The sequence below is a fragment of the Poecilia reticulata genome, chromosome 13 (assembly GCF_904066995.2).
Source record: "Poecilia reticulata chromosome 13, P_reticulata-male-v2, whole genome shotgun sequence".
In the NCBI taxonomy this organism is placed as follows: Eukaryota; Metazoa; Chordata; class Actinopteri; order Cyprinodontiformes; family Poeciliidae; genus Poecilia; species Poecilia reticulata.
The window spans coordinates 5,071,698-5,095,699 of NC_088842.1; the positions used below are offsets into that span (position 1 = coordinate 5,071,698).

At 40.5% G+C, this 24,002-nt stretch overlaps 1 protein-coding gene across 4 annotated transcripts in view; it reads right to left on the minus strand.

Annotated features, from left to right (window-relative positions):
• Positions 1-24,002, minus strand: part of robo1 (roundabout, axon guidance receptor, homolog 1 (Drosophila)) — a 367,726-nt gene that overhangs the window by 239,131 nt on the left and 104,593 nt on the right. For 2 of the 4 annotated variants that reach the window (XM_081615061.1, XM_081615060.1), the window contains exon 3: positions 8,380-8,469. The exons of the other annotated variants lie outside the window; for them this stretch is intronic. In XM_081615061.1, coding sequence (XP_081471187.1) covers positions 8,380-8,469 — 90 coding nt within the window. The remainder of the gene's footprint in view (positions 1-8,379; positions 8,470-24,002) is intronic. 4 annotated transcript variants of the gene reach the window in all.

The window sequence follows — 24,002 nt, forward strand, 5'->3', positions numbered from 1 at the left end:
GTAACACCAGTGCTGCATTTCTAGTCTGTTCATACCCGAACGACTATGATCTGCGATCACTTATGGTGACATCAAACTGAATAAAAACAACAGAAGAACTCATGGCGATGTTTAATAGTCAAAGTATGAACATTTCCACACTGGAGGGATCAGTCAAGGGACTAATCAGCTGGGAAGCCATAAGAAAACTAATCATTGAGGCTAACTTTGAAAAAGGAATAACATTTTCAAAAGGAGCATGAAGATTAGACACTGAAGTGACATAAGAAGGTCATGTGGTCCAGACTTACCCTCTTCCAGAGAGATGGGTGCTTAATGCCTATGAGCGTCTTTGGGACTCTCCCATCATCAATACCAGATCTTGATGAAAAATGAATGCAAAACTGGACAGAAATAAATCTTGTGACATTTGCTGTGGTATCAACACAATGCTACAGCAAATGTGTGCTAGAATCAAAGTTGAAGGCAGTCAAACTAAATATTAGTTTGAGGTCCATATTAAATGTTTTGACAGGATCAGTTGAATCGCCTGTTAAAGCTCAGTCTGACAGAGAGACACAGTAAACTATAACATGGTTATGTTTTCCTGAATATGCTGCAGTTGGAACAGTGACTAAGACACAAAATGTGAGCTGCTTCTTAGACCACAGCGGCAACATGACTGCACAGGATTCCGCAGAGGGGAGAATTAGGCTGTTTAGCCTGCAGGAATCAAAGCAGAATGAGGTCAGAGATCTGTAATGGATACAAACAAAGTTAGCCCTGGAAACGTGCCAGGGAAATATTCCGGTGAGGATGTGAACAGAAGAGGTTTGTTCACAGGTGACAGGATTAAACTGCAAATGAGCAAAACTAGAAGAAAACTGGGCGGAGGTTTGCCTTCTCGGGAGGACAACGCCTCCAAACACAAACTTTCACACTTTCTTTTCAATCAGAGGGTATTGGAGCCATTTCGCAGGTGAACTGGTAAAAATGTCAAGATAAAGAGCTGAGTGAAGTGAAGTTAGCCCCCTCACCTTTAAATCACTAACAAAATGGTGTCAAACATTTGTGTTGCAAAATATTTTTGTTTGTGCTGCTATTCTTTTAAAGATATAAACAAATGTTTTCAAAGGCCATCAAAGGTTTGGGCTGGTTAGTGCAGCAAACATTTTTGTTCATGCTGCTATTGTTTTAAACATTTCCAGAGGTCATCAAAGGTCAACCAGCCCCCCAAACCACACATTTACAAAAATAAACAAATTTGGTGTCAATCAGCTGTACCAGAAATTTTTTAGCTGCATAAACTATTATATGACAGTTACGGTAATTTATTTAAATTTTATTTGGTTATGTTAATGTAGGTGGAAGAGGGATTTTGTAACTTTTATAGATGTGGACCCGTTGACCTTTGATGACCACCGGAACCATCTATTATCTTTAAAATAAAAGCAACACAAGTGTAAGTTTTTGCTGCACAAAGCAGCACAAATATTGCACAGCTGATTAACACCATATCCCGTTCGATTTTGTAAATGTGCTGGTTGACCTTTGATGACGTCTTGAAACACTATGTTTAAAATGACAAACATAAAGAAATTAATTTATATCAATTTAGCTTGATTTTGTTAATGTGAGGTGGCAGCTGTCTCCGCTAGTCCTCCTTACCAGAGAAAAAAAAAATTGCTCTGTTAATTTTTTTTTATCTTGAAAATGATTAAACGGAAACATACATTTTTGCTGCGCAAACCAGCACTAATGTTTAACAACAATTTATATTAATTTGAAGAAGGTGGGAGGGCCAACTTCACTCAGGTCTGCTAAACACATATCATAAAACAAAAAAAGTGATATAAAGCCTTTCTAAAGGGTCTATGCAGTTCAGAAGTGGTATTACCAATGTTCTCTCTTTTATCCCAACCCCCCGCCAAAAAAAAGACGCATGACCTGACACTAAGCGATGTCTTTGACAGTTCCCAGTCTCTTACAATAAATCTTGATTTTCTTCCACTCCTTCTTTGCACATCCCTCCTTCTGTTCCGGCTTGCAGCAGTCTGGACCCCGTCTATTCTGGAGCCAATCCGAAATGACAGCGCGGTAACCTTCGCTTCCCTCTCTTCCTCCCTATATCCTTATCTCCGTAGCCTGACAAATAGAGCCGCTTCTCTGAAGTTGCCGTGCCTTTGTGATGTGTCACATGCGCAATGGTAGCTGTCAGAGGAGAGGGAGGATACGGGCGCTGATGTGCTCTCTGAAGTAATACTCGGCCTTTCATGTTGAGGCAGAAGAACCAAAGAGCTGTCTCTCCCCTCCGCCCCCCGTGTGCCTCCCCACCTGCCTGCCAAGAGACAGCTAGCAAAGTTTAAGTGTAAAAATGAGAGCAGGGCTCGCTAATCCCCCGCGCTTCACATGGGTCACTCTCATTTATTATGAATGGGAAGTTCTGCTAGAGCTCTTTGATATCGGGAAACAATTATGAGCTGGCTCAGAGTTGGTATGAAGGGGGACCAATAAAAACCCTTTTAATGTAGTGCAAACTTTAGGTCAGCGTGATAACATTCGCTGTGGGCTGGATTAGTCCCAAATGAGTGGTATAAAACAATTACAAGCTTTTTCCCCCAAACCTAAGCCGTATACTTTTAGTTTTAGATTGAATACGGATGCACTAATCCACTTTTTTCACTTCTGATACAAATGCAAGAGGTTTAGTATTTGCTGAGACAGACCCCAAACAGTGCCAGACAGAAAAACAATGCAGAATTGACTTAAAACCTTTCGCTTTTTTTATTTTAAACACAAACCTAAATATGCTGAATTCCACACCAGAACAGCACATTTAAATACACCAACATCTTCACAAGCTTGGTCAAACATGTAAAAACAACTTTAGCTCAGTCAGTTCAAACAGGAGAACAGCCAATGTAAAATAAAGAAACTGAAGCCGACAAAAACAGGCTGAACATAAAAAACTGCAACTTCCCTTCTTTCAAATGGTTCAGAAACTGCAATTATGAACTCCAAATATGATGTAAAATAAATAATAAAGCTCAATGTCGCTTTATTATCTTTAATAAAATGACGTTGCAAAAATCATAGAATGAGACTGACTGGATCTGCCCTTTTTTCCCCCCAATATTGGATCAGTGCATCTCTGATAAAAATTAATGCCCGATTAGCAAGAAGACAACAAAAAGTAATGCAGGAGAGAAGAATAATTTTATAGATGTAAAACCTTTAACTATGAAGGACACACACCAAGTAAAATTGAGGAGACCTAAATGATTTAACTATCAACTGTCAGGATTACCAGCAGGATTACCTACAAATGGAGCCTGTGGCAGGAGAGCACATCGGCCAATCAGATGCAGGCCAAATGTATTTAGGCGCATTAGTCTCATTTCCAATTCACTGACCAGGCCGGGTCGATTGCCTTCATTTTCATGCACAGATGGGATTAAATGGCCAGATTAAAGGTGAACTCTTGGCACCGTGCAGTGGACAAATTTATGGTTCTTAAAATGAACGTGAGGGCATTAAGGCAGAAATTATGTTTTGATCCTTTTTTTTAAAATAAAAGGACTGAAGCTGTGAGTGGAAAAACAGGGACACTTTAAAAGACAGAAATTATATTTGAGTGTTATAAAAAAATGTCATATGACTTAGAATAGCTGAATCTGTTGGTTAATAATAGAGATATGAGGAATTAGGCTAATGACACAAATACACTTCTATCTACAGTTGCAGAAAATAAGGAATGTATATGGCTCATGCAATAAAAAAAACACACCAGGTTCTGTTCAGTCATATTTGAATTTATCTGTATTTTCCACTTTTAAGGGTTTAAATTAAATTAGGCCTTCTATTGGCAGCTCGAATTGCTGGATGTTGTGAAATTACAGAAATAGAAGATGTATTTGTTTTTTGTTTTTAACTTTTGATGTTGTCAAACAATTACGCAAAAAGCTGGCCCTTGCTATTTAGATTGCCTCTTTCTGTTGGAGGCAGTGTGAGGTCCCGTAAATCACCTTGGGGTGTGGGCTTCCTCATTGTGGTAAAACACCTTCCCCTTTCATTGTGATGGAAAGAGGCCAGAAACTCTCAATGAAAACACATGTCATCCACAGCCGTCTGCAGACTCAGGTCCTTTGTGCTCACATTAATGTATGCCAGTGATTCTTTAGGGTGAGAACCTGTTTCCAACATCCCGACTCACCCTCATTGTCTCCAGAGACACATCTGCAGAAGTGCTAAGCCTTTCTAGAAACCTAAGCCAGATGCAGAATTTTTTATACATTCCATATTGATCAGTCACTGCTGTCTAATGCAAAAAAATGGGAGATGTCTGAGGGGCGTGAAACTTATTTTCATTTTGGGCCATATCAAAAGTCTGAATGTTCTTAAAGGGGCGGTTGTGCCAGAATGTATTGATAAAACCCAATAAACTGTTAACATATCAATAAATATCTGTCTGTTTCAGTATTCAGTAATTGTGTCTTCTAATTAAATATTATTGAACATATTTTCACACTGGTCAGTCCATCCAGGATTTTGTGATTGTTTTTGTGGGTTTTGTAATCAAAATCACAAATTTCATGGTACTAAATTAGAAATATTTGTAATGACTTTTATGATATTTGCACTAATGTATGATGACATTTTATTAATCACCGTATTGGTCACAGACTGTAACTTGACATCAAGAAAGGCTGAGGCAAAACTTAATATTTTTGGCCAATTCTGAGAAACATTTCGAGTAAAAATTAGAAAAACAAATGTCAATGTTAATTTTATTTATAAAGCACTTAAAAAATCTGTTGATTTTGGTTAATTTTGCATATTTGTAAAAAAACTGGAGGGACTTATTGATGTAATTTGGAGTCTAGAGGGCCACATAAAAAGCTACAGAGGGACAGATTTTAGCCCCCAATCCTGAATTTGACACACGTTTTCTAGACCTTTTAAGACTACAATAAAACACAAAAGTGCCTTGCAAAAAAAAAAAAACGAAACCAATTGTAGTTTTTTCACATTACAACCACAAACTTCAATGTATTTCGAATAATTTCATACAAGAGACCAACACAAAGTAATACAGAATTATACAGAGGGAGGAAGATACATGGTTGTCAATGTTTTATGAATGAAAGTCGGAAAACTGTTACCAGCTTTTGCATTCAAAAGCCTGGAACAAGACTTTGTTCTACTTTTCATTGCAATTACAGCTGGAAGTCTTTTGAAGTCTTTTGAAGTCTTTCTATGTCTCGTCGTCTCAAGTGTTCTAAAGCCTCTAACAAGTTTTTTCCAGGATTGTTTCATGTGAGTAGAACATCTTCTTCAGAGTGTTGGCCATATCTGCTACAAGGGGTTGTGGCGTGGCAAAATGCAAACGCTTCCTTTCAACTAACACTTTCATATAAATCACACAGATTTGTGCGGTGAGGCTCTTCTAACTGTCCAGTTGACAGATTGTTCGATTTGAGCTGCAGCTCCTCCAGAGTTCCCATGAGCTTATTTATGATCAATACTTTCCTAATCTGGCTTGTCTGGGTTAATTTCAGGTTGTGCATTCAGTTTCCATGTTGAGATTATGGATTAAACATTAGCTACTGTGGTCAAAGCTTGAGCTATTATTTTATAATCTAACAGAGCTTCAAATGTCTCCACAGCTTTGACCTGTTCCTTGGTCTTCATGGGGCTGTTTGTTCGCTGGTGTTCTGTATCAAACACTTCAGGCCTTCACATAACAGCATGACTTTATTTACTGTTTGTTACCTTGTGAAGGTGGTTGTTTTCAATGGGTACAATTAAGGGGAAATGAGTAAAGGAAAATGATATATGTCACTTAGTGTGACATATATCATTTTCCTTTACTTTTTAATTATGTACTACTTTGTGTTTGCTTATCACATAAAATCGATGTGATTAAATGTGTAAAAGTTCAAAGCATGTTCACAATGTGTGCCAGTGATTCATCTGGGTAAAATTATTTTCAGCTAAACTGTTCACAACAGAGCTTTGGTGTCTATTAGAACAAAACATCTGCTGTAGTCAAGACCACCTACCCAAGACCAAGTCAAGACCAGCACCCCATGCTTTGTGACACAAAAAAGTTAAGTTTTACCTATAAACATTGCTTCTCAAATTGATCTGAAAGATCCACATTTTTCCAACTTTTTTTCATCGCAGATGCAACATGTGTCTCTGTACAACTAGCTTTGCTAGCATCAGGTCCACAGAGCTCACCTTTCTTAAAGCTTTCCTTCCAAGTAAGTATAAGTGGGACGAAGTCCCCACCGTCTGTGAAAGCGAAGCGCTGCTGAATTTACATGTCGCCAATCTTATGATTTATGCAACACTATTATATAACTGATGATTAGACAGACACCTTCTCCCGCTCAGAGGAAACCACTGCGCATTTCTTGGAGCTCCGCATGCGAGTAAAGGGGAGGCGATGGTGATAACAGACACCGACTCGGGTCGGCAAGTCACTTTACTGCTTGAATTTTACGGCGCCACCTTAAGTCCCTGAACTTCACATTTTAAGGGAAAAAAAGCACAAAGCGACTTGGATGTAACGAGTAACGCGATAGTTTTGTAGAAATGCAGTGAAGTAGAAAGTACAGGTACTTACTGTAAATGTAGTGGAGTAAAAGTAGAAAGTATCCATTATTAAATCTACTTAAGTAAAGTACAGATACACGAAAATTGTACTTAAGTACAGTAACGAAGTACTTGTACTTTGTTACTTCCCACCACTGTATTTAAAAAGTATGTAAGAGAAGTTGTCAGTGGTGAGCAAACTTCTACTAATCTGCTAAAAGTGGAGCTAATTGATTTTTTTAGCTAACTTTGAAAATGTTTAGCGCACTTAGCTTTCCCAAGTCAACTATTCAGGATAAATTCTATGGCACTAATTTACTTCACTGTTCAACTTCTGTGTTCAAGATTTGGTTTTTGACTGTAAACTCGTAAATAACTTACCGTATTTTCCGCACTATAAGGTGCACCTTCAATGAATGGCCTATTTTAAAACTTTTTTCATATATAAGGCGCACCACATTATAAGGCGCATAGAATAGACGCTACAGTTAGGGTTGCCACCCGTCCCGTATTGAACCTATACAGGACGCAATTTGTTCCATACTCTACAAATGTGGATGTGTAATAATAAAGAAGTGGTCACCGAGTACTAGGTTTGTTTCACTCACGGTGTTGGTGTTGCGACACTGTGTCCAACTGCTTTCTGGATAACACAGACCAACCGACATGTTGCCGCCGCAGTCTCTGTCTCTCTTCCCCCGCCCCCCCGACTTTAAATGTAGTCGAAGCACCCCGGATGAATATCTAAAGCCGCTTTGTTGACATAAAGAATGTCAACAAAACAGTCCGACTCGGGTCGGCGAGGAGAGCCTTCCGCGACTGGGCCAGGGCGTGGCCGGACAATAGTCACCCTTCTCCGTTTGCGCACAGCATGTTCGTGGAGAACGTGATGCTAAATAACCTGCAGACGACCTTATTATCAGGTCTGTATGTACATAGGTCAGTCAAACTTCATTAATAAACCAGTTTTTTGACAACTATCCCAGCATGCACCGCGCACTTCTTCTCTACGGGGGAAAATGAAGTCGGCGGCTATTTACCGTAGTTGCTAGACCTGATGTGGCTCAATATTGGTCCATATATAAGGCCCACTGGATTATAAGGCGCACTGTCGGCTTTTGAGGAAATTTAAGGTTTTTAGGTGCGCCTTCTAGTACATATTTATATTCATGTTACTATTTTGAAGTGGGTGAAGAAGGTTTATGCAGCAGTTTACTTTCCTCTCCTCTTTTTTTCCCCAATAACTTTATTCCAAACGAGAAACATACAGTAACAAAATAATACATGTGTAAAATATATTGTTAAAATTAAATTGTTACTTAAGAGTTATAGTCCTTCAAGGGATTGGTATCATTTGAATTTATCCTTAGCTTTTGGTAAACACTAGGCGTAGTGCTTTTAGGTTAGCACAACTAGGTTTTTAGCTAGCTGTGCCCATCACTGATTAATAAATGGAGAATGTTTAATCCATTACAGCAACTCCATTTAACAATTTAAGTTGTATCAAATTAAATAAAAGTTTTAATAGGAGTTGTACAGAAAATCTTTAACCAAGTTTAGGTTTCCTTCTGGATAAATAATTCTATAATCTTAAATTAGGCTGACAAAATATAAACCTCCAGATATACTTTTATATAAATGTCATTATAGTAACAAAAGCTGTTCTGATGTAACAAAATGTGACACACCTTCAGTTTATATTATCTAAACTCAAACATTGCTCTGATTTCGAAGCAACAAATTGAAACAAATTTCAGGGGTTCCTGTTTCTTTGAACATCAAGCAAAGCAGCAGCAGTACCTGTGTAGCCCAAAGAGTTGTCGTCCTCAGTTTCGGAGGCTGGAGCTGCTGTTGCCCCTTCACCAGCATCGTCCTGAGCGACTCCAGTCTCTGTCAACAATAACACCACAGGGACTGAAAAACTGGACGCATTCTGCCCACTCTCCACACCCGCGGCCCAAACCTCTAGTCCTCTGTTTCCATCGAGGCAGACGGCAAACATGCTCAGAAGTACCAGGGTCCCTTTTTGTAAAGCCAGTCTCTGGTATCCAAACACAAACATCTCCAGAAAAAAAACAAAACAAAAAACAAGCCAAACCTCTGCAATCCTTCAACTTTTCAATCAGTTTACGCATGAGAATCCTTCAGATTAAAGTGTGGATGTGGTCCTTTCTCTGTGCTCAGCGTGAGTTGATCTTGTGTGGGACTCTGAGTGTTAAACAGAGTCATCTCAACCATATCAATAGCCAGAAGTGGCTGCACCCCAAAGGAGCACATAGACAGGAGGGGGGAGTGGGAGTCAGAACACACTCTACGTGATTGACAATGCCAATCTTTACGCACACACACACTGCATGCATTCACAATGCAAATACACTGATCCGGCGTTAATTGCTAATCAGTTCCTTTTGATACTGGCTTTATCTTTGTGCGTGTGCCGGCTTCAGATTGACAGGTTGAGTGTGTCAGACAGGCGGTGTGAGGGCGGGACGGTGAGGAGGGGCCTGGGGATGATAAAGAAAGGGCCACGAGGGTCTGGGTGTGTGCTGCTCATCGAGGACACAGGAGGCCAACTGTGCCCTTATGATGGCTCTGCGTGAAATAAATCAGACTGAGACGTGCCCATTCTCATTGTGTACCGCTGACAGCGGGTTAATATGGGGCTGGGCAGTTAGGGTAGGGAGATAAGAGGAATCTTAATCAGCTAACCCCTTTGGCTGAGTGACTGGCAGTCTGTCGGAAGTATCTGTTTCCTAAATGAGATCTGGCTTTGCTGTGGACGGGCAGCAGACAACCAGACAGAATTGTTCATTGGAGAGTACTTTATATCGCTAAAGTGTGAAGAGGAAGGTGACCTGTCATTTTACTGGCTCCTGCCACCATTAGAAAATTGACAATAAAAGCAGAGCAGGTTTTCTTAAGCACAAAGACAACATAAAAACAGTAATAATAGTAAGAAGCAAAAAAAAAATCTCCCATGCTGTGATTATGCCGTCTGTGTGCCTGTAGTGCTGCAATTAAACTGACATTAAAACGGCTGCATGTCGAGCAAAACTTATTATCTAGCTCCTCTCATGTAATCTGTTTACCCACAGAGCAGTATCTGACTGGCGTCACTGCAGGAGGCCAGAGACTGAGAATCACACAGATACGTGTGCAGGTTTAAGGAATAGCTCAGGATCTTTCCTGAAAAGGTTATGAGCAACTTATAATAGTACATTACCTTCAGTAAATCCTTCCCTTGGGACATAAATTTAGCTTGAATAAAAATGAGCTTGTCTTACAATTTGCCAGAGAGAGGCCAAGACGAAAGCAAACCAATGAAATCTTAAAAGAGTAAATAGGAGTTCAATCCAAACACTGTTTATTGAAATCAGTTATATATTCGAATTGGACAGATATGTATAAAAAAAAACAGAGGGCTAGTTGGTCCTGCTAAAGACTAACTGCTAAAACAACTTGAAGCTAAAAATGTTACAAGGCTTCATGCTAATGCCAATAATCAACAGTGATGAGATTGGATTCATTTTAATATGGTTTGCTTTGGTGACGGCACAACTCCCACTGGCAGCTAGTTTTAGCTTCAGCAACAAGCTAATCTGAATTCATACCAAATTAAGGGACTGAAAGAGCGGGTTAAATATGACCCGCTATATAACCTCCTAAGATCTGTGAACTATTCCTTTAATGAATATGACATGAACAATGTGATGGTTCACACATGAGATGGTAACATGCTTGACATCTTTAACACAAACACGCACATCAGCAATTACGTTCATCTTCTGACACCAATGGCTCAATAGAATTATTTGTCAGTGGTTTTAGTGATTGTAGTTTGTTGGGACAAAAGCAGACAACATATTTGTTAAAATAATATTCAACAATATATAGCAATAAAAGGAAAAGTTTGATTTGCTGTTTGGTTAGTTGCTTTCAGCATCATTTCTATTTGATTTTTCTCATTTTTCATTTTTATCAAATTGTGTAACATTTTTTTCACCTGTTCATTGCCTTCTAATGCAATTGCGCTTGATTCTCATCTCCCTTCAGAGTTTGGTCTGGGATTTCTACCTTTCTCCTGCTCAATGGCAGAAATCCCAGGGCAATCAACAAACAAAAGGAGAATTTACGAATGATGACATTGATTTTCTGTACTGTTGCGGTAGAAAGGGAACTCAGGCGTTCAGTCCATGTTGGCAACGTTTCCAAATATTGATTTAACATTAATAGCTTACATGCATTACGGCCTAATATTAGCGATCAGGTAAAATGTCAAACTTCAACAGAGTCCACTCCTCCAGCAAGCTATCGTTTGTCAATAGCCGAGGTGAAGTGTAGAACAAGGGGCTGGTCTTTACCAAGTTAGAAATTGTATGCATTTGAGGAAAATTATGAGATTTTCCAACAATTCCTCAAATTTTCCTTGTACTTTGTGATTTATTAAACAGTTTATCAAGAGAATGTTTTTATTTATTTATTTTTTCATAAGAAATGTTGTACACTGTTTGCACAGCAGCCTCATCAGCTGTCTTCATGTGAACTCTGATTTCCCTGGGTGGTCTGCAGTCAGCGGGCCAATTAGAGACCACTTCAGAGTTCATTAACAGGTGGCGTACCCAGCTGCCCCAGGGGCGTCAGGACAACCAAGGACCACGGTGTTACCTCCTCTCCGGCCTCAAGAACTCACCCAACATCAGAGTCCCCTGCTGGTTAATTAGTGTGACACATGTGCAAATAACTGACTACTTATAGAGGAGATACAATAGCAGGCTTGGCCCCATTCTTCGTCCTGCTGCTCCCCAGAGTCTCCCCTCAGACATGAGAGAGTGTCATCCCTCGCAGCCCCCTCACCCTTCCAATCATGAGTCTTTCTTTAGTCACAGAAAAATTCACAGTGCGCTCTGTTTTTACAGTGTACAGCAGTTGGATCAGGTTGAAAGTGGCTTTTTGGAGAAACTGAGACTTTCTAAATCGAGCAAGCAATTAACAGATTGAATCTGGTATGATAAAACGAACAAAAAAAGAAATAATAATTATTGATTATGTAGTAATTAATGTTTAGGATATGAAAGGAGAATATGACAAGGTTAGGTTGTTTTGCTGTAATCTTGTTAAAGGCAGCGTCATCGTGACCAAGGCGGCACATAAAGAAGATGGATGAGTCTGAAATGGTGACATTGGGGATACAGACGGCAGAGCCTGTTAACAAATCCGTCCGATTATTTGCTGCAGGACAAGCGTCTTTTCACACACTCTGATCAAGAGGCGAGAGACCTTGAGCATTTCCAGAAATCTAGAGAGAATTGATTTCCTGGAAAATGTGCTCATTTAACACCAGTTTTACGATCTGCCATCAAGAGGAAAACAACTAGGAGAATTGCTTACTCATATTAAACAAATTTAGATCTTTTATTTGCTATTTTCACCTCGACACATTAACTGTAAGGCTCGCAAAGATAATTAAATGCTGAACACTTTAGCATTGTGTTGGATGGACAAAAATGGAGCACAGATTGGAGGGTCTGCTTTATGTGTTTTCATAACTACATTGCATTCATTTACATTTTGATTAAATTATTTTTTACTTATTTTTTTCCTTGCATGACTAATGGGGTTTCCTCTGGTGGAGGGGGAGGAAGCCGGTCAGACCTGTCAGGCCAAAACGCGTAGTGAGGGTCTGCTGGGAAGGTCTGGCGGAGTACCCTGTGAGACGGAGCTTTAACTCCCATCTCCGGCAGAACTTCGAACACGTTCCGGGGGAGGTGGAGGACATTGAGTCTGAGTGGACCATGTTCCGTACCTCCATTGCCGAGGCGGCTTCTCGGAGCTGCGTCCGCAAGGTTGTTGGTGCTTGTCACGGCGGCAACCCTCAAACCCTTTGGTGGACATCTTCGGTGAGGGATGCTGTCAAGCTGAAGAAGGAGTCCTATCAGGCCTTTTTGGCCTGTGGGACTCAAGAAGCAGCTGATGGTATCGGCGGGCGAAGCGGCATGTGGAGCTCGGGTGGTCGCTGAGGCAAAAACTCTGGCATGGGAGGAGTTTAGAGAGGCCATGGAGAAAGACTTCCGTACGGCTTCGAGGCGATTCTGGTCCACCAACCGGCGTCTCAGGAGGGGGAAGCAGTGCAGCACCAACACTGTTTATAGTGGGGATGGTGTGCTGCTGACCTCAACTCGGGACATTGTGGCCCGGTGGGCAGAATAATTCGAAGACCTCCTCAATCCCACCAACATGCCTTCTGTTGAGGAAGCTGAGCCTGGGGACTCTGGGTTGGGCTCTCCAATCTCTGGGGACGAGGTCGCCGAGGTGGTCAAAAAGCTCCTCGGTGGCAGGGCTCCGGGGGTGGATGAGATTCGCCCGGAGTTCCTTAAGGCTCTGGATGTTGTAGGGTTGTGTTGGCTCACGCAACTCTGCAATATTGCATGGACATCAGGGGCAGTTCTCCTGGATTGGCAGTCTGGGGTGGTGGTCCCCCTGTTCAAAAAGGGGGACTGGAGGGTGTGCTCCAATTACAGAGGGGTCACACTCTTAAGCTTCCCTGGTAAGGTCTATTCAGGGGTCCTGGAGAGGAGGGTTCGTCGGATAGTCGAACCTCGGATTCAGGAAGAGCAGTGTGGTTTTTGTCCTGGTCATGGAACACTGGACTAGCTCTACACCCTCAGCAGGGTCCTGGAGGGTGCATGGGAGTTCGCCCAACCAGTCTACATGTGTTTTGTGGACTTGGAGAAGGTGTTCAACCATGTCCCCAGTGGGGCCTTCTGGGAGGTTCTCCGGGAGTATGGGTTACCGGGCTCTTTGATATGGACTGTCAGGTCCCTGTATGAGCGGTGTCAGAGTCTGGTCCGCATTGCCAGCAGTAAGTCGGGCTCGTTTCCGGTGAGAGTTGGACTCCGCCAAGGCTGCCCTTTGTCACCGATTCTGTTCATTACTTTCATGGACAGAATTTCTAGGCGCAGCCCAGGTGTTGAGGGGATCCATTTTGGTGGCCTTAGGATCACATCTCTGCTTTTTGCGGATGATGTGGTCCTGTTGACTTCATCAGACCGTGATATGCAGTTATTGCTGGAGCGGTTCGCGGCCGAGTGTGAAGCGGCCGGGATGAAGCTCAGTGTCTAATCTTGAGTCGGAAAAGGGTAGAGTGCCTTCTCCAGGTCGTCCTGCCTCAAGTGGAGGAGTTTAAGTATCTGGGGATCTTGTTCACGAATGAGGGACGAAGGGAGCTGGAGATCGACAGGCGGATTGGGGCAGCATCTACTGTGAAGCAGGCGCTGTACTGGTCCGTCGTGGTGAAGAGAGAGCTGAGTCAAAAAGCAAAGCTCTCGATTTACCGGTCGATCTACTTTCCCACCCTCATCTATGGTCATGAGCTTTGGGTCATGACGGAAAGAACGAGATCACGGATACAAGCGACCGAAATGGGTTTCCTCCTGGGTGGCTGGGCTCTCCCTTAGAGATAGGGTGAGAAGCTCTGTCATCCGGGAGGGACTCAGAGTAGAGCCGCTGCTCCTCCACGTCGAGAGGAGCCAGTTGAGGTGGCTCGGGCATCTGGTAAGGATGCCTCCTGGACGCCTCCCTGTTGAGGTTTTTCGGGGATGTCCCACCGGGAGGAGGCCTCGGGGAAGACCCAGGACATGCTGGAGGCACTATGTCTCTCGGCTGGCTTGGGAATGCCTTGGGGTTCCCCCGGAAGACCTGGAAGAAGTGGCTGAGGAGAGGGAAGTCTGGGTCTCCCTTCTGAAGCTGCTGCCCCCGCGACCCGACCCCGGATAAGCAGCAGAAAATGGATGGGTGGATGGATGTTAACAGATTATTAAAGTATTTTGTAGATACCTATAAACTTTTTCAAAATATTGTTTTAGATGTGAACAAAATAATCCAAAGGAAAAACTACAAAAAATTCTAAAGGTCAGAAGTTTGATGATATATCAAACTTAATAAAAAGTATTAGTATCAGTGATTGGATCTACTCCAAAATCTGCTTTATTGGACACCTTTACATTGCAAATCAAGTTTTTTTTAGAAATTACCATAAACTTTGCTGAGGAATACTCTTTAATCCATTGCAGCCATTATGTTTTCATTGGCTGGTGAAAATTTTAGCCTTGTCTGACAAAGCGCCGTATTTAGACAAGTCATTTCTCCAGTGTCAACTGAAATAGAAAGTGTTACTAACAGCTGATATTTTTCACATAATCCTCCAGTGTCCTTTTCCAGTCAAAGTTTCATAATTCCAGCTGGAGGGATCATCAGTGAAATAACAAACAGTTCTTCAGTTTGATCAGACTTGCCAATTTGTGAGTGAATGCATGCACACAGATTCTGGTGTTGACAGCTACATTGCACTTTTGTGTGTTTAATCTCTTCCCAAACATTATCTCGTTGGTTACAAAACCCACAGTAAATACAGGTACGTCATTCCTCGGGGGTTGGAATGTGATTCATTTTTGAATGGTTGATTGGTTTTTGTGGTTAAATAAAAGTGCAAATGTTCAGGGGGTTGGTGGGGTGACGGGTGGATGAGGGAAAAAAGTGTCAATTTGCATGCTGATAGATCTGCTTGGAGGGAGATCAGCAGCCAACCACAAAAAGAAAAATAGTGAGACAGCTTCAGGACAAATTGTGCTGATTGGCAGTGAGGGCGCTAAATATTGCATGGTTGCTAGAGTGAACTTCTGTGCAGTCTGTCACTGCCGTGTAAGCAGCTCGTGCCGTGACTGCCACAGCTGCTTTCAGTGCAGTTTTATCCCCACTGAGCGCTGTTAAGTGGGAGAACATCTGAGAAGTTTCCAATAATGTGATGTTTCTACAGCTTTTCATCATGTAACGTGTTTTAATATTCACTCAGAACTTAGCTTCTTATGTTTGTTTCGAAACAGCCATCTTGAACAAGTTCAAAGCCTACGGAGCGTCGGTACCGATCGCCAATATGCTGAAGACATAATGCTTTTCGTTCAAAGCTCAAGAAGCAAACTGGAAAGTATAGAGACGAGGAAAATGATAATTAAACTTAAAAAATAGCAATCATAAAAAAATGATTGTAATATAGTTTTCCTTATTTTAAATTTGTCTTATTTCAAATTGGTCTAGACCAAAAATAACTTTCTTGCAGCAATGAAGGTATGGTACATTATAGGTTTATATAGTTTTTGTGTGTTAGAAAAAATACATATTTTTCAAAATAAATGTATTGTTTAATTAAGTTTAAAAAAGTAAAGCAAAGAAAGAAAATAAGTTATGGATTTTCCTGAAATGTCACTTCAAGATTTCTGGAATTAGGTTGTATTAAAGGTCATGAGCAAGTTATGTTAGTAGTTAGCTTACTTGTTTATTGTGTCAAGGTTTGCTCTTGTATCTGATGATTAGAGTCGTGACTCAGAGCCAGATTGTCTAAGTCCTCACCCCTGCAGCCGTCAGACTTCTGACCTTCTATGACTTCCTCTCGCTCTGAAATCTGCTTCGTCCAAATGTTTCACACAAGAGTTATGATATTTATGCAGGCTGTTTGAGTCAGCGATGGCTGTTGGCACTTGAATTTTTTTTAAATAATCAAGAGGAAACAGACAGAATATTCTATCAGAGAAACTGCATGTCCGCAAAATGCTGAAATAGAAAGCAAGTCTTATCAATGTTACAGAATTATAATGCCAAGTTCTAGGTAACCTATTCATTCTATTTTACCTTCTCTATTTGGAATGTGCACTAAACAAAAACACTCAGTGAAAACCATAGCCCACAAAGTCTATGGAGGCGTTTTGAATGAAAATTTAAACTGTTTTTAAAGGTGCGTTTTCAAGCAGAAATATAAAGTAGGAGCCATTTGATGTGTTTCCAATCAGTAAAGGAACCATATCTACTTCTAGTATCAATAAGGTGCATAAAGATGAAGTCTATGGAAACACAGACAAAAGAAGAAATGTAAAAGAAAAGTGGAAATTTTAAGTTGAGACACATCTGTGATTAATTGTCTGCGAGAGAGAGCGATATTTTCAGCACATGCTAATAAGGCTGAACCTGAAGAAAACAATGTTGCTTCTTTTTTTAACGTCTGAAGCTTCCAATGTGTCAATGTCAGACTGTATGTTCTCTTGAAAATACACATGTTATTTTTGTGATCTTTGCCATGCTAACCTTCTTAATTGTTAAAATGGATAATGACCCTGTAATTATTTTTTCCTTGCTGTAAAATATTAGTTGAACTTTGTTTCAATAAGTGCTCTCATGAACCACAACATCACTTTAACTCCTTCCATAAATAGTTTATAACTCCTCAAAAAAAAGAACAGGAGCTTCTTAAAGAGACAGAGGTCCAATTTTACCATCAAATTATAAAATTTCTTTTTAGCTTTTTATATATAGCCTACAGCATTTTTGTATCAACTGAAGGTGACACAGTTGCTTGATTGTGCTATAAAGTGTCACTATGTGCCTGGAAAATACATAATAATGCTCCTTTAATGGCTGTGTATAATTCCCTGTTTGCCAGTGGCCTTAGATAATGTGAATGCCTCACGGCTGTTTGTGGCATTATTTTGTGTCAAGGTAATTGATGGGACTTTTTAATTAAAGATCAAAAAGGAGCAAAAGATCAAACTTTGATGTTATGACAGACCTTTCAGCTCCGACTACGCACGCCTATTAATCTGTTCTTAGCTGTGTTATGGTGAAAACAAGGAGAGGAAACACAATGATGCAACATGCTCTGGAATAATGTTTCCTGAATAGTTCCTGCTGCTGACATGCAATTACCTCTCCTTAGCTACCTGAAGAACATTGCTTGGCACTTCTTCTTCATCATGTACCTTGTAGTATTGCCTATCTCACACACAGAAGCTATAGCAGTATTTTCAAAGTAAGGATTATTTTTAAATTTGCCCGTGATTGCCGCTGTTACAGTTCAGTCGCCATCTGATCTGAAGCTTGTCAAACTGAACAAACAAGTGTTATCTGTTGTCAGCAGCGTCACGTTCCCGGCTGTATGAGTAAACACTCGTTCCATCATGGATCGGTGCTCATCAGAGAGAAACGGGTATGTTAATTTGCTAAACCATTCACAGCCCAATGACAGAGCGCAGATAAACCGACTTATGCTCCCCAGTGGGCCGAGTTCTGATTAGAAGACATAAAAATAGAGCTCTGGGACGCGAAGACGAGCGGTAAGAGCACTGCAGGCATGCAGCCAGCATCTCTGCAGACTCGAAAATCAGATAAAGCACAAGCAGGTTCAGTAGCAGAGTCGGGATTCTGGTTGCTGTCATTTAGAGATATGCAAAAGAGTCAGTGAGACCACAATGACTAACACGAAAGGTCTCTCTCGTTTTGTAGTAACTTGTTGCAGATGTAGGAGTCAGTCGTAGCATGGCAAGGGTTTGATTTTGGCCTACGTCTCATTGGACTGTAACTCCCAGGCAGTTTTCAAGTGACTCCACCGCTCTTTGGTTGATAAATCCAAGGGATCACTGTTTCAAACACCACATAGGTCATTGGAAAGGAATTTAGGAGAAGTAGTTTTTAAGCCATGCAAGATTAGACCCATTCATAGACTTGACGGAGAGCCGTTGGCATTGACAGGAAAGTTGTGCTGTGTAAAAAGAAAGACAAACGATCTGTTAAAATGTCAAGCGAGGAAATTCATTAGGTTGTCAAAAGCAAAATGGTGTCGTGGGAGGAAAATGCAGACATTTCACCTGAGGCAGGTGTTTGAATCAAAATGCTTAAAGATGAAGCCTAGATTAAGATTTACTATGTCATACCAGATTGTCCGCTGTGTCTGACAGGTTAAGCCATTCATTTTACTTGTGGAATTCAAATCGGTGTTCAGGAGTTTTGATGTAAAGGGAAAAACAAAAACAACAAAAAAGCGTACATCTTCCCGCAAAAGGAGGTAGCTAATTTATGTTACGCAACTTAAAATATGTCCTCAAAAACACCTACAATATTCTTTTTTCTGCGATTCATCAAACCATTACCTCATTAAATCAAAGCTTGTTTCCACCTGAGAACTCGCCCCATGGCAATTAGATGACGACATAATTACAGGCTGTAAGAAATTCACAGTGTTTTATTACACATTTGCAAAATCTACCCAGAGAATTTTTACAATTAAGAATCAAGCATGTATATATGCAATGCCGGTAAGAACTTTATGTGCACTTGTCAAGAACATAAATGCTGATTAAAAAATAAAACATTTTAAAAATTTTTTCCCTAAAAAAAAAAGGATAAAATAAAAAGGATTTTAAAAAAGAATTAGGTGGATATTTAACTTCTCCTCCCATCAGAATTGGATCCACTACTTTAAGGTCTTTGACCTCGCTTTTTAAAGATTGTCCGCAAAATTTTATTTGGATTGAGGTCAGGGCTCTGGGGTGGCCATTCAGGAAGCACAATACAATTCTTCCAAAACCACTGCCGATATGTTTTTTTGGGAACACCCAGTTGGTTCTGACAGTCAGAGATCTGATCCATGTCATTACGCTCATGCCAAGGAAAATTGGTCCTAATGTTTAAGAACAACACACCAACCTCAAAGGTTCATAAATTGGAAAATTCTAGAAATGCCAATATATGAACCCATAGTGATGCAAGTTTATTATTATTATGAACTTGGAGAAGGCAAACTGAGAAAGCAGCACTGTTAAAAAAATAAACAACTTTAAGCCTGAGTACAATGTGCAGCTGCTAAATGGGTGAAAGCTGGACACAGCTGGGTGTTCACACGACTAGACACAAAGCAATCTCTGAATGGAGAAAAGAAGGCTGGAATGCCCTGTTGAAAAGTTGTGAACTATGCTAAAAAACTGGGTCAGAGTCCGAAATCAATCCATTGCAAATCATCCATCCATCCATCCGTCCATCCATCCATTAATCCATCCATCCATCCATCCATCCATCCATCCATCCATCCATCCATCCATCCATCCATCCATCCATCCATCCATCCATCCATCCATCCATCCATCCATCCATCCATCCATCCATACATACATACATACATACATACATACATACATACATACATACATACATTTTCTTTACACCCTTGTCCCTTAGTGGGGTCGGGAGGATTGCTGGTGCCTATCTCTAGCTAACATTCTGGGCGAGAGGCGGGGAACACCCTGGACAGGTTGCCAGTCTGTTGCAGGGCAACACAGAGACAGACAGGACAAACAACCATGCACACACACACACACACTCACACCTAGGGAGAATTTAGACAGACCAATTAACCTGACAGCCATGTTTTTGGACTGTGGGAGGAAGCCGGAGTACCCGGAGAAAACCCACGCATGCACAGGGAGAACATGCAAACTCCATGCAGAAAAACCGAGGGCAAGGCAACAGCTCTACCAACTGCGCCACTGTGCAGCCCCCATTGCAAATTATTTCATGATTAATGATAAGTTGACTGGTCAAACATCTGACTGGCTTTATGATGGCTGCCCCTGCTGCACACACAACAAACAAAAGATCTGAATGTGAACTCCTTTCTATTATTGACTGTTCAGGGCTAAATTATTTGCATGTTGTTACATACAGCTGTCAGTTCTGCTACGGATTAATCATTTTACTTATGCTAGGCTGTCTTGCTTGCAAGATATGTCTTCCTCCTTGCCATAACTTTATTTGGTGATATGCAGCAGATTCATTTATTTTTGGTTTACCAGTTACCTTGAAGCTACTTCACCAAAAAAATTAAGTGAGACCTATGAGAGTTACTTAGTGTGAAATCACTTCAGCACTGTTAGTCCGCTTCAATCAAACTTTAGTAGTCAGTGTGGTGAGGTGTGAATGTGCAATCAAACTCTGACATGAACCAAAACACCAAACTCTGGTCTGCTTAAAAACCAAGGTCTCAGTTCGGTTGAAGTGAATGCTGATGGGGTTCGATTGCAAATATGAATATCAAGTGGACTGGAGACAGATCCAAAAGCAGGAAGTGGATAATAATACAGGGAATTCTGCATGGTTACAACCCAAAGAAATTGTCTTTTTACCAAAGAATAAAGAGACTAAAGAGAAATCCTATAATCACTGAAATCTGCCTTTCTTACATTTTGTGAAGAAAGTTGCGCTCAGTGTCTTCTTTAAAACTTTTCATGTTGTTTTTTTCAATGTCTCTTGTTCAGCGCCTCCACAGGAGAAGGAGAGAACAGGTTTTCAAAAGGTTTGGTGCATTTGACAGTATTGCAGTGTGAAAGTGAACCACACCAACTGAAAATGTAACAAGTTTGGTCCCCAACCAAACTAAGTCTACCAAACTATCAGATGGGAAAACACCTTCAATTAGGTCACTCCATGTTTTCTGACTGGAATAATATTCTTTAAAATCTTCATTAGTTTCTCTTACTGCTGGTTGACTATGGCAACACTACAGATGGCAACACATAAGTGTGTTGTTTCACTGAACATTGCTGGGTATATATTTATATATGAGCCTGAATTATTTAGAGTGCATGTGGAGTGCAATAAAAAAACACAATTAATTCAAATTTGTGCAACTAAAATGTATTCATCTTGTGCTATTATTCCACCCTGCAAAAAGATCAGTTCAAATGCATGATTAACAACCCAAAATAAGCTATTCATGCATACGATGTGTACATTTGAATTTCTGACCAGTGCTGCATCTACTCTACCCCCTTAGTTATTACATTTCCCACTCTTATTATAATTATTATTCATTCATGTCAAAGAAACCAAAGCAGTTTGCATGGATATTGCATTAACAAAAGCTTCTTGAAAGAAAATGTGCAAATTTCCTCTAGATGTTAACCTACAGCAATTAAATTAAATAGAAAAAGATTAACTTCTGTATGTGCTTCTTAGCTACAAGAAGCAAAGCTCTTTATAGTATAAGAATTATTTTATTGCTTCATCAGACAAAAAGTAGTATTATGTGTTCAGTGTTAAATAAACCCCGCAGAGGAAAGCCTCAGGCCCGGCTTTTGATGACTTTGCTGGCCGGTTGGAAGTGGTGTCACATGACACATGGGAATGCCGAGACACCGGAGGGCCAGAGGCTGTGAGGAGAAGGTCGTAAATTCACAAAGGCGAGAAATGTAGTCAGGGACGAGGTGCAACTCTCCACACCTTCTGTCTAGGCGTCGCACAGCTTTCCGTTCTGTCAGGTCTGCACCGCGTTAAATTCCGATAAATCTGTTAGTGGTGTGTGGTTCTTTTGGGTTATTTTTAAATTTACAATGGGCAGAAAAACAGGAAAAATGTAAGCGCATCTTAATTCCAAAATGTTAAGACTTTTAAAAATTTTAATGGATTAAGCTAATTACTATAGGCACAAATCCACAAATTATGCAAAAAAAAAAAAGACAAGAAAAAAACAAAACAGTCAAGAGGGCTCATAGGGCGATGGAGTGGGGACGCTTCTCAAAGTCTCACACAGTCAGTGGTATTATGTCCAACAGTGCCTTCATGTGGTCTGCAGCAATTTCTAAACTCTTTTGATATTTCCAACTCACAGTAATGCTACAAAAACATGTCTGAGGTTTAAAATGTATAAATATAAAAAACTATTTGGAATCAGACTGTTCAATTGAAGCTAGAGCTCTGAATGAACCAATGACTGTAAGGTAGTTATTTCTTGGAATACTGAATTGTAATATTTTCAAGTTCAGCAACAGTTTGAGTGCTATGCTACCAACTATTCACACAGTTTGTAACAAAGAAAACGCAAACTTCAACATCTTTTACTGGGATTTCTGTTGAGCACAAAGTAACCCATAACTCTAAAGTGAAAGATAAGACATACAGTACCTGGTTTTCAAATGGCTTTTTTTTTTATCTGAAAAATGCAACATGCACTTAGGAGCGTTGGACTGAGAAGTAGTTTGTATGATGAGCTACATTTTTGTATGTTTTCGATGTGGGAATAACAATATATTGTGACATAAAGTAAAAATAGTCAATTTTACATCATAACCCCCCTTTTATCTACAAGTCAGTCATGAAGACCAAGAAACATGCCTGACATGTCAGGGAAGAGGCTGAGGAGTAAAAGCTGGCCAACATACAATGCTTCTCAGATCAAATGGAGTTTAGAAGATTGTACTGTTTGTCTGCTCTCACTGTGTACCACAGCCTCCTGCGGCTCCTGCAGCTGTCTTTACTTTATATCACATCGCTCTGTCACACTCGTCATATAATCCTATACAGTTTAGACCATCCAACTAATCGGGAAGTGCAAAGAACATACTTAGATTACGGAACAAAACCAAGCCAGACCATCATGATCACGTTCCTTACTGTCATGTAAAATCCCAATAAACACTGACAGGGACTGGTGTTGCAGTGTTGATAAATGTGAAAAGCAGTCCAGGCTATAAATACTTTTGCATGAAAACTGAAATGTTTGTGAATGTTCTCCCAGCTGTAAAGGGATGCTGACTTACAGATCCTCTCCATTTATATCTAACTACTGATGCAGCTGGATCATTTTCACACTAAGGTCTAATTGCCTCTACTGCATCAATCCAGACAGCAGAGCACAACAGAAAAAGACACTGAGGTGATTTTTTGTTGTTGTTTTTAAATCTTCCTTTGGTTTCAGGTTGGATGAAAAGCATTAAAAAACATTTGCACAATGTTTGCTTCATGCAATTAAATCTAGTTGTTGCACAATTAACCAAGCAAAGCAAGAATCCTGCTGACGCATACTGACCTTGCTCATAAATATCCACCTTTTTAAGTGCTATGAACCCTCAGGTCAGCAAAATTATGGAAATATGGCAGCAGAAATGGCAGAGTGACTTCAGCATCAAGTTATTCTGCTCACCAGAGGTGTGAGGCCTTGCCTATAATTACCACCTCATCAGTGGAGTGAGGGGAAAGCAGACCCAAGCAGATGTTTGTCTGGGATGGTAAGGCTAGCTTTTAGCTGTGGTTGGATGGTGATGCTTTGCTGCTTCAGCTCGGCAGACGGTCTGTCTGAGGATGAATTTGGATTTTCCCTGCTTTGGCTTTCCTGAAGAATTTCAGAAAGTATCTTCAGACATCTGCCTTGCATTTTAATGCTGCTGGTAGATACTCTGCTTTTGGTAAATAAAAAAATGCCTTGTGTTTCTTTCTGAGAAACCAATATTTCAGCATGTACAGTTTGATCATCAGCTCTAAGTCAAAATTGTCCACCTGAGATACAACATGTACCACACCTATATGAGCCAAAACTACAGAATTGATCTTCTGGTACACTTCATAATAAGGCTCCCTTTATAAATGGCTAATAAATAGTTTAGAGATGTGTTGTTAACTTATAAACACTTGAGAGTTTCTCAGGCATTAATTAGGAGTGAGAAAGGAAGAACGTTGACAAGTTTCTGTGCAAATAGTGAGCAAAATCTGTTTTCCTATACACCTCAGTCAGAGTTGTTAAATTAAACATTTCTGACTAAGTCACTACCTTGTGA